This window comes from Equus caballus, chromosome 3 (assembly GCF_041296265.1).
Source record: "Equus caballus isolate H_3958 breed thoroughbred chromosome 3, TB-T2T, whole genome shotgun sequence".
In the NCBI taxonomy this organism is placed as follows: Eukaryota; Metazoa; Chordata; class Mammalia; order Perissodactyla; family Equidae; genus Equus; species Equus caballus.
Window position 1 is genome coordinate 19609342 of NC_091686.1, and position 15351 is coordinate 19624692.

The window sequence follows — 15351 nt, forward strand, 5'->3', positions numbered from 1 at the left end:
AGGTAACAAAGTATAAAGTCTCTTGCATGTTCCATGTTTAGTGGTGTTTGCTTCTCCGTTAAATATTTTTTTTGTAGGTTAAGCTATTGGACTCCAACGATGAAGAAACTATTGGTGGATGTTTCAAACCTCTGTCTCACTATCTCTTTTTCTTGAATATTCTGACTTTTCTCTCTCCCTCACTCTTATTTAAGCAGTCTCTGAGTTCTTTTGATTCTACTTCCACAATGTCTTACATATACACCTCTGTTTTTCCATTTTTCTTTGGGATCTACCCTTTAAGGCCTCATTGGCTGGGCTCTCTTTCCAGGCTCTCAGCTCTCAATTTACTCTCCATACTGCTGCCTCTGTTACTTTCTTAAAATACAGCTCTGGGCAGGTCATTTCCCTCCTCAAAAACCTTCAATGGCTTCCCAGTGGCTATGGGATAAGCAACAAAATCCTTGGCATGATGTTTGAGGCCTTTTGCCTCCGCCCTTTTCTTACCTTTCCAGTTTCTTCTTCCATCCTGCCAATCTCTATACCTTATGTCAAATTCCTCCTAAAACATCAACAAATAACTTATTAAAGAGTTTGTTTCATTCTGCCTGGGTGCTAAAGTTATGTGCTCACAATCAATTATAAGTTATTTAAGGCAAGGATGTGTTTCATTTATTTTGACCTTCTCAGAGACTGTAAAAACAAGTGTTCCTAATTTTTAGAGAAAGACCCATGAACTGTAACTCACTGTCATGACTGCTTTACCAACAGTTTGAACAAAATGCTATGGGAACCTAGAGGAGAGAACAATTAATGCTGCTTGGAAGGGTTCAGGATGAATTCACAGATAAAGTCATATCTGAGCTGGACTTGGAAGGATAAGTAGGATTTTTGCAGAGAAAATGAAATAACTGAATGAATAAACAAATGAATATTCTCTCTCAGCCTCATATTTTATAATTAGATTCTAACACCTGTGGGCAGATACCTTGTCTGCCTCTTCTCATGTTTAGAGCAGCCTACATTTCCTTATTCAGCTGAAACAAATGCTTTTCAAGCGAAATAGTTATTTCTAAAGTCACTCTCGTTTATCCAATAACTTCAACTTAGCCCTTCAATTCTGGGGCTTAGTTGTGGATGACCAATTCAGCTATGTTATCATTGCATCCTTAACCTAAGTATTTAGCCATAATCCTCAGCAAAGCTATAAAAAAGACACTCAGTGTTTCTTTGTCCATCTTGACAAAGTCCAGTGAAGCCCAGGTATTTCTTGAAATATTTGTACCAACACATAATAGCCATGATGCATCACAATGTAAACATTGTATGTCAGGACTTTGCTTCTTTCAACCATTGTAGGAAACTGGGCTTGAAGTGAAGTGATATCAGCTGTGAGGGAGAATAGGCAGGGAAGAGAGTGATGTGTGTTAGATGGCATTCCTTCCTCTTCCCTTCTATCAGCTCACTAAGAAAGCAAGAGGATAATTTATTTCTAGATACCTGTACAGAACTCTAGCATAGCACCTGTCATAATGCATGTGTTTGTTGACAGGTCATCTCCCCCATCAGGCTGAGAGATGATTTCTTATATTCATCTTTGTACAATCTCTGCATTTTCCGCACCTTGCATATTTCCTGGAGCCAATTTGTGGAAAGATGGAAGAATGGATTTGCTCATATAGAGGAATTTTCATCTTTTCTGGGTTATGGATCTTTTTTTCAGAAATCTTATGGAAGTTGAAGACCTTCATCCCAAGGAAAAAGATGCATGTAGATACAAGCTTGCAAAAAATTGTGTGCAATTAAGGGAGATCACAGATGCCTTGAAACAAACCCATGGACCTCAGGTTAAAACTCTCTGAATTAAGAGAGAGGGTAGTAGGAAATTGGAAAACCACTTCTAATTCATAGTCTTGGCCAAATTAATATCAGCTGAGGTGGGGCTACGAGACTCAATAAATATTATGATTAGATGTAGAAAGAGCATTTTAGCAAATGTGAGGTGATGGTATCAAGGCCAGTGTGAATAAGGATTTGTGAGCAGTTTGTGTCAAGTCTAACCTGCTTACTGCTGGGATGACCTAGAGACATCGTTCTTCCTTTCTTGGTTTAATGGGCTCAGGGGTTTCTATTTTCCCATTAAAATTTCTTCTCCTTAATTTACCCTTTGAATTTCTCTGGCATTTACCTCCTTTCTCACTACTCACTAAGTCCCAATGATTCAAACTGATTGTACAGTATCTCAGGACTTGTGATTATTCTAGACCTTGAGAGACTGAACTGGTCTCTATAAGACTTAAGAAGAAAACTCTGACTCAGACTTTATGACCACGTCATAAAGTACAGAAGTACTTCATCAAAGTGAATTAGATGCCTGGTTATCAGATTTAGGCACTTTGAAAAATGTAAGGTGTAAGAATGTTCTAAACTCGATGACAAACTTTTGAAACTAATTTTGCCTTCAGAAATATTTGCTAGAACATGTTCTAAGGGCAAAAATTGACTCATAAACATAATCAAATAAGACTTTGGTTACAATTTCAGCACAAATGCCATCACTGCTGTTTCCCACCACTATCAATTCTCCATTAATAAGGAGTGCTCCCAAGGTGGGGCAAAGATAATTTGCTGTCTAAACCTTTTTTTGTCCGTGATTTGAATCGCTCTGGAAATTTTCCTTTCAGATTTTGTGTTTGTTTAGCAGGTTCTTTATAATACACGTGTGATTAAAATTATTTTAACAGCCTTAATTGTATTGCAATGACAAAGATCCTGTAGATCTTGTGACAACACATTCCTCTGTTCTGTATGAGTTTATTTAATGCCTTTTCAGTGGGTGATATTTGAACCTCTTTCATTTAGAGTAGATCGAGCAACACAATACACTAAGTGCCAAAACAGGTCGAGGAGGGGTTAAAGAACACACTACCAACAGAAAAACTGCACTCTATTGCGTAATCTACACAATCTTCGAGTTGAATCTGGGTTCTTGTGAAATTTTAATCAAGTAACTTGGGAACATGATATGATGATTGGGAAGTAATGTAAAGGAATTCTACAGACTACTAAATCTGCTTTTGGTTTTGTTCTATAATCCTATTGTAATTTTCAACGAAAGGAAATTTCCAAATCTTACATGCTTGAAGTTTCACTTTTTACTATGCACAGAGAAAGTTTTATGAAAGTAGATGTTTGGGTGATGGGGTGGTTTTTAAAGTACAACACGAGACTATTTCAAATACCAAATAAAAGGGGAAGCAACTGAGACTTTAATGACCACAGAGGGAAATATCATTGGAACTAGGGGTAGCATGAAATTTCCTAAAGAAACAGCAATGCGATAATTATTTTTGGTAACCCTGAATATCATGCAGGTCATATCGTATTTTGTGATCAGAGCAGAGCAAACACTGTTTAATAATGAATTTGTGATTTTAGTCATTGAAATTTTAAGGACAAAATGAAAATCTAAGTCTCTATGGTATTGCAAAGCACAGTCATGAAAACCATCCAAGTAGTTTTTCAAAAAAATGTATGTCTGTAAAAGGACATGGGAGGAACCACTGAATTTTCAAATATCCATTTAAATATAAGTACTGCTTGACGCAGGGCCTGAAGGAGTGAGGCCTGAGCCCAAAGACTCCCAGTCTAGGGGAATTCACAGTCCACGTCAAGTAACACTTCTGGAGACCCGTCTTCACTTTGCTCTTACCTAATCGGGGAAAATCTGATTTTTAAAAAAGTCACAAAAGGGCAGAGAAGTGTTGAGGGAAAGGGGAAGGAAGAGGCCTTGCCAATTCTCGACTTGTTAATTAGGGTCAGACCAGTACTGGGGATTTCCTATACCCTAAGTTTGTTGAATGATTACATAGGTCTGGGGAAAAGGGATATGCTTAGAGTGATTCACCCAACTTTTTTAGTGTTGGGGTTCTGCCTGGTATGTTGCAATTTCCTCTTCTCACATTATGTATTGACTAATGGAGAGGGGAGGTCTCCAACAGGTGTCTACTCCAATTCAAAACCTTGGCCAAGGCCTTGGCCTGTTGGGTAAAGTGGGGTTTGAATCTTCCTCTCTCAAATGAGTGGGGCTCTCACCAGTTAGGAAGAGACTTCCCTTGGGACTTGTTACAACAGCATATAGTGGCCATGGAGATTTGAGTGTAGTTTCCTGTTCTGCTTTGCCATCTTGGGGTAGCTCTGAAAAGCTTTCTTACCTCTGACAGGAAGAAAATGTTCACAGGATTGATTAATTACTACACAGAATGCAGTGGATAATTGAGCAACCTAAACCAGATGTTCAGATGGAAAGATGGGTAGACTCTGATGACACAAGTTTAAATTCTAGGTCTGCAGGTAAAGCTTTGCAAAGGGACCCACCTCAGAGACACCTGCACTGGAGCCTCCTTTGCTGAGAGCTTCTTCCCCATCCCTGGCATGCCAAGTCTGGATGAATTATCCGGATTCCTGGGGAAAAGGCTCCATAAATTGTATATACATATAATATATATATATGTATATTATATATATAGTACATCAGATTAACTTTTCTGATTTGTCACTATCTTTGTAGACAAAATAACAAAAACGAAACCAACTCAAATAGCTTAAAAACGTTGACCAGTGGCTGCTGGCATCAATATTCCACACGAGATTAAAATTATTTCCCAAGATGCATACCCTGTGCTCCAAATGATATTTTAATAACTTGATTAAAAATTTCTCAGAAGTCTATTAGAGTCAGGAAACGGTCTGCGGTGTAGGTGAGGATTTTCAGTTTTTGCAACGGAAACTTTTGGCCCCATAAACATAATAGCAAAAACTCAATTAAATGTGTTCTTCCTCCACCCTGGTCTAGTCCAAGGGCAAAAAACGAAAAACTGCTTGGAAGAGTGGTGTGTAGGTTTGCTTTTCCTCGTTTTTCCTCTAGAATAACCAGGGGGAGTCATACGATCCAATTTTTAAATAATCTTTTATCTCCCACTCCGAATAAACCCAGCCACTCCAGCACAGTCAGAAAGATTTTTCCCCCCAGCTTTTAAAGGATGGGGGAGGGAGGAGAGCGAGAAGGGAGAGGGTAAAGGAAGGGGGAGAAGGTACTTTAATTAAAAACAACCAATAACTCGAGGTTTTAGGATATGGGCTGTCATTAAGAAACAAATGAGTTTGACAACTCTTTGTCCAACTCAATTTTGACATTGCTATGAAATCCCTAGAGGGGTGGTGACTGTCCAAGCGACGAAACTCCATTCCCATGCGAGACCCCAAGCCAGCCCTCCCCGGCCGAGCCCGGCTCTGGGGTCCTTCCCCTCTTCGCGCAGACACCTCGGCTCCGCCAGGTCTGTCTCCTCCTGCGCTGCGCTCGGCGCTGGGCCGGCCGCCTCGGGCCCAACGCCACCAGGTCGGCGCAAATACCTTTTCCCTCCCCGGGGCCCCAGGCGCGGACACCTCCCAGCCTCCCTCCCTCCCAGCCCGCGGGGCCCTTTCCCGGCTGGGGAACAGCAGCCCCGGCCGAGGCGGCAGGAAGCGAAGCCCTTGTTGATGCTGTTCCGTGGCGCGCCTCCCCGCCCTCCGCCGGCCGCCCCGGCTCTTCCCAGCTCTGAGGCGCCCCCCTCCGCGCCTGCGCAGTGCCCCGCGGGGGGCGGGGCTCAGAGTCCTGTCAGCGGCGGCGGCGGTGGCGGCGACCGTCAGTTCTCGCTGAGGAGAAGCACGAAACGGACCCGTTGGCTCTCCCCCCTCCCTTTCCCCGCCCTGAACCCCCCTCCTAGCTCGCCGGGAGTTAGTCCCCGTGGAGTTTCCCCTCCACCTCGCCGCCGTTTCCTCGGTCCTCCGTTCGGTGGAAGTCACTGCCCTCGAGGAGGAGGCAGCGGCAGCCGCCCTCGCCTCGCCGCCCCCGGTTCGGTGCCCGCGGTCCCGGAGAGGAGGTGCCGCCGCCACCGCCGCTCCCCCCCTCCCGCTGCCCTCGGGCCGGGCTGGGTCGAGCTGCGATGCCCTCGGACTTCATCTCATTGCTCAGCGCGGACCTAGACCTGGAGTCGCCCAAGTCCCTGTACTCGCGAGGTGAGTCAGGTTGGGGGCTGGGGCGTGGGGGCGGGGAGGCCGGGCCCGGGGAGCCCGCGGGGTTCGGGTCGGGGGGGCGGGAGGCGGCCTCTCCCGGGCCGGGATGGCCTGGCTCGGGGGGTGGGGAGCGGCCGACCGCGTCGGGTGATGGTGGAAGGGGCCGGGGAGGAGTGGCGGCCCCTCCCCCGCGCAGCCGCCGGCCTCGCGGGGCCCAGACGCCGTCGGCCCCCGGGTCCCTGCAGCACCGGTGGCTCCGAGCGTCCCTCGGCCTGTCCGGCCCCGCCGCACTCCCCGAGCCGCCGGCCCGGCCTCCCCCGCTCGGGGATCCCCCGGCCTGGGCCCCGCGCTGGGGCCGCAGCCATTGGTGCGCCGCGGCTCCTCTTTCCAGGACCATCCTCCCTAGCAAAGTTGCCCCCAAACTGGCGGCGTGGCCGGGGGCCGGTTCTGGGTGCAGGGTCACCATTTTCCTCCCCCTCCAGGTTGTTTGCGCGCCGCCGTTTCTACCCTCGCTCCCTCCGGCCTAGTCCACTCCCTCCCCTGGTTGGGACGGCCCCCCTCGACCAGGCGTTCCTCCTCTCCTCGTCATCTTTCTGCTGGAAGGGGCCCGAATTTTCTTTTTTTCCTCTCTCTCCACCTCTGTGGCATGCTAATTACTTACTTCTCTCTCTGGCAAAGATCGGGGTGCTCTCTCTGGATTAGTTTTATTCTTCTCCTGTCCCAGGGGTACCAGCTCAGGTTCAGACGCCGTCCTTTGAGAATTTTCTCTTTCGTTGCCGTTCCAGGGCTCGTGGCAGGGAGGGGACATCGGATAGAGAGTCTCATTTTAAAACTCTTTTGGCCAAGGCCTGGAGGGGATTCCCGGGATCTAAAATATTGACACTCCAGCCGATCTCTATTGGGGTTAAATTCCTGTACTGGACACCACAAGAATGTGTTAGAACAGGTTCCCTGTGCAAGGGACGTCAAGTCGAAGCGTTCCCACTGCACTCTTCACGGCTGTTTAAAATACTGGGAGGGGGCAAAAGACATAACTGGGTTATTAGCTATTCATTTTACATGTTAAAAAAAAAAGATGTGCCCGTGTGAACCTCCTTCTTGAGAAATTCAGCGTTTCTTCAGTTTTTTACTGGATGTATCCATCCGCTGATTCCACCCCCTCCAGAAAGGGGGACTTCAGCTTCACATTAGCATGTTTAAATTAAGTGAATCCGAGTGAGGTAGTTTACTGTGGAAGGTACTGGACTTTATAGACTGACGATTGAGTTTGTACACAGAGTCCTGCTTAAAGACTGTAGCCATTTGTCTGTTGCTCTAATGACTTTAGTTGGCAGTCACCACCCTGTAGGATGTTTTTCGGGCAACGTTACCTGAAGTAGTCTGGAAATACTGTAGTTTTGAGTGTCAGAACGAAGAGACGATATCAAGAGATGATTCTTAGAGGAGGGCTAATGTGGTACAATTGGGTGCTAAAAATAGTCAAGACATTAACACCATTTGTGCAGTAATCATGAGATAATTTTCCATGAAACAAATGCTTTATGAAAATCTAAGTTTAGCATAGATACCAATGTGGAGGCAATTCAGCCTTCTTTTGCAGAGAATATATTCACAAATATGGACTTTAGCTCTTAAAAATACGTGACAGTTATATAAGAGATGTATGCTATCCTAGGCTTTTTTTTTTTAATAAATCATTCAGCATAAAAAGTACTTAATGCTTTTTGTGTTTTTCAGATTCTCTGAAGTTACACCCATCACAGAATTTTCATAGAGCTGGACTATTGGAAGGTCAGCAAAGTGCGATTTTAAAGCATATTGTGTGAGTATGCAAAGGCTTTCTCTGAAATGGAGTTTAAATGAGAAAGTGGGAAACTTTGCAAACTCATACAATGTAGTTTTCTTCTAAAGAGCCTGATCCTTCTTTTAGAGCAGCTGAGTGTTTTAGTGGATTTTGCTGCTGTGTTTGATGTGCTTGTTAGCTATTGTATCTGCTCTGAGAACCCTTGAAAAAAACCACAAAATCATTAAAAATCATGTGTTGGGTGTTTTACTTTAGAATTCCAGATCTTAATTCTAGCTTTTTACAAACAAACGGAATATGAAAAGGCTCAGACATTAAGATCATGAATATAACTAAAAGAGTGACACCAACACATATTTAGTTTGAAAATTAAGAATTTAGAACTTTTATATGCTGAGGATTTCAAAATGGTATATTAATTATTTATTACAAAAGCATTGATATCATTACTATTGCATTATTTTTTTAAGGTTAAGGAAAGCCAAGTAATAGAGATGATGACTGAGCTATGCTTAGAAAAAAGAGTTTTAGAAAGTTCTGGAAATGTTAATAGAATGTGTAGAGTAATTTAAACAGCTGACTTTTTAAAGCTTTATTTTGTGTTGTTTTTGGCGTCGTAAGATGAAAAAGAGTCTATTTGTGTTGTTTGTGTAGTTTTTGAAGTAATTTCACATGTCATCTTTGAATCTTGGAATTGGACGGCAAGACTATTAATTTCCCTGGTATAGAGATGAGTAATCTGAGGCTGAAATTAAGAGACTTAGAAAAAAAGTCACACAGTAGCAGAAACAGTGCTTTTTGTATTTTAGTTGATGCTCTCTACCCAAAACCAAGTTGCTGCTGTAAAAAGTACATGTAACAAGTAACTTAAACATTTTGTGATCTACTTAAAAAAAATCCCTAAATATTTAAGTTTGACTTGATTCTAAGTGTTTGCCTCCCATTATAGTAGTCTGGTATATTGGGGAGAAAAGTGGGTTTTGTTATTGAGCTTAAGTTTGAATACCAGTTTAGCTACTTATTAGCTCTGTGACTTTGGACAGGTGATTTTACCTCTCTAAACTTTAATATTCTTTCTATAAAAATGTATATAATCTTTTAAAGTTAGTGAGCTAATGTGTATGAAAAGGCCCTAGTGTAGTGTCTAGCTTAATAAATGTTAGTTTTTTCCTTTAGTATCACCTAAATTGTTTTAACAGTATAATTTAGAGCATATTAAAGGTTCTCAAGTTAATAATTGACTATATTTATGTTTATAAGAAGCCCATAGATATATATTAGTATGAAAATCAACTACAATTTGAGGTGAGGAATTTTTACAAGTGTTTCTTAGTGAAGCAGATTTCTGTTGTTTATTCATTTTGTTCAATTTACGACCATGTTGTAGAATTGTCTTTGTCTGTACAAACCTATCTATTTTTCTGGACAACAAACCAGAGAGTGTCATAATCCTAGAGATTATCAGAGAGGAGAAAGATATGAAAAAAAAGACTTAATTTTTTAAGTAAATATTTTCAACAAGTTGGTGGAAATGCAGACAACCATTTAATATGTATGTTTACATGTTTGTGCCTGACTACTTTTACTAATTTTTCCTTTTGGTTGAGAGAATACTGAATTATTTAAAGAAAGAACACCCTTTTACAGATTATGTATGAGATGTAAAATGTCTTAAGTATCACGTATGTCATATCCTTTTATATCTTTAATACAGGGTATCATAAGAAAGTTCTTTGCTTCTATAATGAAAATATTTAATCTATGCATCCTATTTCTATTTTTAACCTTTTATTATGGACATTTTAAAGAATATATAAAAGTAGAGAGAATAAAATAATGAACTGCTATATGCCCGTCACCAAACTTTAACAATTATCAATATATGTCTAATCTTGTTTCTTTATCCTCTGCTCTCCGCCAGGCTGTATTATTTTAAAACAAGTATCAGAAATCATATCATTTCATACATAAATAGTTCTGTATTATAGTGACATTTCTTATATTAATTTTTTAAGTACTCTATTTCATTCCAGGAAATACATATTCTAATTTATTTCAGCAAAGTCTCTCATGTCTCTCCCGCCCTCTTTATAGGACATAGTACAGCAGGAGGCTGCTACTTCTAGTGTATAGTGTACTTTGTAATCTATGTTAAAATTGTAGGCCATGCGGTCAGACTTAGGTTCAAATCCTTGTTCTGACATTTGTGTGTGGCCTCAGCTCAGTCATTTAATCTTTTTGTGCTTCACTTTTCTCACCTTTGAATGAGGGCAATAATAATATCTTCATCATAGGTTATTGTGAAGAATATTTGAGGCAAATTCATGTAAAGCATTTAACCTAGCACATAGTAAATAAATTTAAATAGCTCAATAAATGTTAGCTAAATTAAAAAATTTTAAACAACCAGCTAAATAGTGCTTACTGTGTGCCAGGAACTTTACAGATATGAACTCACTGAATTCTCATAACAACCCTTTGAGAGGATTATCATTATCCTCTTTCACAGGTGAGGAAGCTAAGGCATAGGGAGGATCAGTAACTTACCCAACGTCACACAGTTGGTAGGTTGTAGAGCCAAGATTCCGACTCAGGTAGTCTCACTTTAGAGTCTGTGTTCATAACTACTATGCTCTACTGACTCCCTGTATTATATGAAATATTGTCTAGTAATATTTGTGTATGTATGCTCTACATCAGTAGTCTAGATTTCCATCTAATAATTAAAAACTAAGCCAGGGTGAGAGGAATTTAATTATCATCATACAATTTATTAAATTTTTCATAGAACGTACTTTTTGCAAATTTAAGTTCTTTGTTTATGACAGCAAGGTTGGAAAACCTGCAGTTGGGTGTTATTAAGCTTTAAAAAGAGATTCAAAAATCTGTTTACCATTCGGTTAAGTTTGCATGTATCCTACATATCAATGCTGGTCCTTGCTGCTACTACTACTATTTTTTTGTCTTAAGGAATAAGCAATTAGTCTTTTTTTTTAAGTTGAGGTGTAGTTCATATGTAACCTTATAATAGTTTCAGGTGTACAATGTAATGATTTGACATTTGTATATATTGGGAAATGATCATGACAGGAAGTCTGATTAACATCCATCACCGTACATGGTTCTGATATTACCTTTTTAATTAACATGGTAATTGCCTGATGATGGGAAAACAATCTAGCTATTTAATGTAATGATACATAGGCATTAAAATAATGTTTCTGATGACCCCATGGTTAATATGAAACCCTTAATAAAATAAATAAATGAAAGAGGTACTGTTGTAATTATATTAAAAATAACTTGCATAGAAAAAATTCTGGACAAAAGTATATATTGTAAGTTTTTACTTTTTGATTCTATTTTTGCATTTTCCCTACTTCTTTAAAGAAGATTGTTTTGTATATATTAAAACAAATAAAATGGTTTACAGTTACGGGGTTCAGATTTGAAGGCTAAGATTCTTCTTTGGAGTACCTAGAGAAAAAGTTCAGTTACACAGAGGAAAAGGTAACCCTTTCTTAAACTTTCTGTATTGAAAAATATCGATTTTAGCCTATATTGTTTGCCATATAAAAAACTGAGATAAAAGTGAAACTAAATGAAAGTAAACAAATAAGATTAAGAGGTAATTCTAAAAATATAGGCGTGTAAGATAAGATCATAGAAAATCAAATAAAACAGGAAAAATAATATAAGCAAATTGGAAAAAATAGAATAATAAAAACAATGGATTAAAATTTTAAAATGCTTTTAAAAACATTAGTTAAGAGATTACATGATGGATCAAATTAAAGAATTAGTTAAACTGGCTGAACTCCAATATGATGTGATCTTGGTATGAATTAAACATTTAAGATTAGAAGATTTTTAAAAGAAAATATGAAATCTTACAATGAGTTAGGGGAAAATATACTACCTTTTTTTTTTTTTCCTATGGTCAGTCTATTTGGTATGGTATAATGCGTAATTATACTTTATGGTTTACAAATGAAAATCCTAAAAACAGTAGGATTTTACTGGCTTGATGGAATAATTCTGATTTGCCGTTAGGCCTGATTGATTTCTCTTTGTAGGGTCTGTGTTTGTAAGATAGTTAGGCCGTTAACTCTTACATGATGAAATATATGAAGATATCTTACTGGAAAGTATTTTTGGAAAATATTTAACATTAAAAATAATCGTTCAATCCTTTTCTTGTTTAGTGTATGTTAATCTCTGTTGATCCCTACCCAGTAAACTAAAAATATCATTATGGAAATGAAGTTCAAACATATGATAAGTCATACATAGTTCATCCCAACTTTTTGCTTCTAGGATCAGTCTCTCTCTGATTTCCTACCATATCTTTTTGCGTTTCTTTGTAACCTCTGCTTTCATTATTTTTATTCAATACTAGAATTCTATTGTTATTACAATAAGAGGTAGAAATTCATATTTAATCCGATGTTTCTTGACCTGATCTTAATTCACTCTTGACTCTACTGTAATTATTCCAGGAGTCCCCTAAACTTTAAAGTGGTAGTATAGAAAAACATTTCTTATTTTGATCAACATTATATATAAAAAATTACTACTTTTATTAGAAAAAGTTGTCTCATCAGATTATATTTTCTATTAAGAATAACAAATAATTAGAAAAAAATAAAAGAGTAAATTAATCTGAAGCATCAGTTGGGCCTGATTATGTAGTGGCAGAGGATAGTCTTGTTAACTTTAGAGAGGTAAAAAACATTCTTCAATAGAAATGTAGCTTATTAACTTATGTTAATTGTCTTTTCTTTTTGTTGCTAAGATTTTATTTCAAGTTACATAAAAGAAATTCATGTGTCTCTTGTTTACTGTTGTCTTAATAAAAATCAATGTTAAAAAAACTAACAAGGTATAACATACTAATTTTTTAAACATGTACTTGAATGAATAGGTAGAAATTTTCTTTATGGATTAAAGATGTTGTGATAAAGGATCTATATTTTTGCTGATTTGAACTAAAGATGTTACATGAAATTTTTCAGTTTTATTTATTCTTAATAGCTATTGAAAAAATTTTTTCTCTTGCTTTTATTTTTAATATTTTCTTGATAAATAGTTGATGATTATTACTGCTGCCTAGCCATGAATGTTTATCACTTCTTTCCTGTTCAGATATGCTATGATTAGTCTTTTAGTAAGTTTGGTACTTGGTTTTGACAGTGAGACAAGAGCAGAAAAGTTTCTAATAGTGAGCTAAGTTGTTGATTACTCTTATCTTTATAAATGTAGTTTTAGTTTAAAAAAAATCTACTTAAAGCAATCTTTGTAGGACATATTAAAAGAAACAATGTTAATACTTAAGGAATAATAAATTCTTAGTAATAATGTTAGTTATTACTAGTTAATAGTAATAGTACTTAGTTAATAAGTACTAAGTACTAAGTAATAGTACTTAGTAATAATGAAAACATTTTTTGAGCAATTTATGTGTACCAGCATTTTACAGATGTTTTTCACATTTAATCCTCAGAAAAATCCTGTGAGATAACTATCGGTATCCCTATTTTATAAGTGAGCAAACTGAGGTATAGAGAGGTTCACTAATTTTCTCAAGGTCACATAGGTAGTGGAGGAGCTGGAATTTGAAACTTGACAATTTTACCCCAGAGTTTTGAGCTTATAGTGACTCTCTTACGTTACAAACATTTGATAATTGGCATTTATAGTTTTGGCCCTGATAAGATTATACCACTGTTTAGATGGTATAAAAAGAGTACTTTGTATAGAATTTTTAAAGCTAAATTTAGCTTCCATAAAATAAGGAGAGAAATTCTCTAAACCACACATAAAAATCAGTAAAGAATATGATGATGACCCTTTGGGGGAACATTTTAACACTCAAAATTAGCAAATCATTGCCTGGCTCTGGTGGTGTCTTTGAGATTTAACTGAAGCACATGGTTGGTCTAACCACCTATGTCTTGACTGATGATGGTACTCAGAGTGGAAAGTAGGGAAAGGGTAAGCAAGCCATCACCTGAAAATTACTTTAGAAATGCAGGGTACCATGGGCTCTTGATTTCTTGGACGGTAGTTTTATGGAAGTCTAGAAATCATTGCACCTTATTTCTTTTGGTATGTTTCAGAGCCTAGTTAAATTTGAGAAGAGATGAGCAACAGAAAAAACAGTACTAATAGAGCCTCAGGAGTTAGTTCTGTTTCTTGCTATAGTTGGTCTTTGTTAACTTCCTGAAAGTTTTGTGTTAGGCATTGGAAAATAAGGATTTTAATTCTAGTTTGGTCTTGAGACCTCATGGAAAATCATGTACACATTCCTTTTCTTCAGCAGAGACATTATTATCAGTCTTGCTTACTTTAGAGTTATGAGGAAGAATAACTGAAATAATGTTAGAGGACTTTGAAAACTATTAAATGCTATATGAATGGTGATATTTTGCATAGGACCCTATTAATTTACTTTGGTTCTTCTTTCTACTGTCCCTCTCTCCCACTGTTTTTTAATCTTCTTCTTCTACCTGTGTCTTCATTTTCTCATGGTACTCTCTACATTTTACTTGTTGATTCTGCTGTTACTTCTTGTATTCCTTCTCTCTTTCCCTCCTTTTTTAAAAAACAAACCATCTTTATAGAGGTACAGAGGTACACTCCTTTTTAAGTGTTCCATGAGTTTTTAACAAGCGTCTACATTTGTGTAATTGCCTCAGACAAGATAGAGAATGTTTCAGTCACCCCGTCTAGCTACCTGTTCGTCTTTTATAGTCAGTTCTGCCCATTCCAGTCCTTCAGGAAACTACTGGTGTTTTTCCTTACTGTAGATTAGTTTTGCCTCTTTTTAGAATTTCACTTAAATGGATTTATACAGCATGTACTGTTTTCTCTTTAACTTTTGTTGTTCAACCACTGTAACCTTCTAAAAGGGAAAACTATTTTGTTTTTAAAGGACATAAAGGTAATAAGACATTTTTTATTCTTGTATATATTCCTGTGTTCTATAATGTAGCCAATTGTAGATTTTTAGGGATGCTTTTTGATGTTTATGTGCAAGTATAGGTAACTTAGTCGTGATTTTGTTATTTATTCATTCACTCAAAATGAATTTACACAGATCCTGACTACATATTGCTTGTAATTTAGTAGAAGAGATTGTATGTGAATAAACAGTGATAACATAGAGTTTTCAAGGGTTTCATAATTCAGTCTAGATTAGAGAATGAAGTTAATAATGTGGGTGACTTTTATTTGTTAATAGGAAAGTACTTTTATGCAGAGTATACCAGAGCTTATAGTTAGACCATATACTTGATAATTGTAAATTGAAGTTTAGAACTTTAAAATTTCTTTTTAAAATAGTTTAAAGGGTCATAGAGTTAAAGAGTATGTAGGGGGTATGAACTTATTTACTCTGATGGTTTCTGTAGGCTAAGCACAAAGGTAAAAACAAAATATGAGCTTACTGCCCCATGTAAGTGACTGTTGTCTTGTGTTTAACTGTATGTTGTGAACACTAATTCTGAATAAAA

General features: G+C 38.1%; 1 protein-coding gene and 1 long non-coding RNA gene across 16 annotated transcripts in view; one reads left to right on the forward strand and one right to left on the reverse strand.

Moving 5' to 3' along the window:
* Positions 1-485: 485 nt before the first annotated feature.
* On the reverse strand, positions 486-6809 carry LOC138923582 (uncharacterized). Its single transcript, XR_011437369.1, has 3 exons — positions 6695-6809; positions 4357-4443; positions 486-541 (listed from the first exon to the last, which is right to left on the reverse strand). It is a non-coding gene; the product is annotated as an uncharacterized lncRNA (long non-coding RNA).
* The window catches only part of NFAT5 (nuclear factor of activated T cells 5), a 123282-nt gene continuing 113523 nt past the window's right edge, over positions 5593-15351 (forward strand). For 2 of the 15 annotated variants that reach the window (XM_023637221.2, XM_070263072.1), the window contains exons 1-2: positions 5599-6036; positions 7771-7824. Coding sequence is in view for 4 of the 15 variants with exons in the window: in XM_023637216.2 (XP_023492984.1) it covers positions 5964-6036; positions 7771-7824 (127 nt within the window). In the remaining 11 variants the exon portion in view is untranslated. Of the gene's footprint in view, positions 6037-7770; positions 7856-15351 lie in introns of those variants that run through there. The other 13 variants (XM_023637216.2, XM_023637217.2, XM_023637220.2 and 10 more) reach the window with 10 other exon arrangements.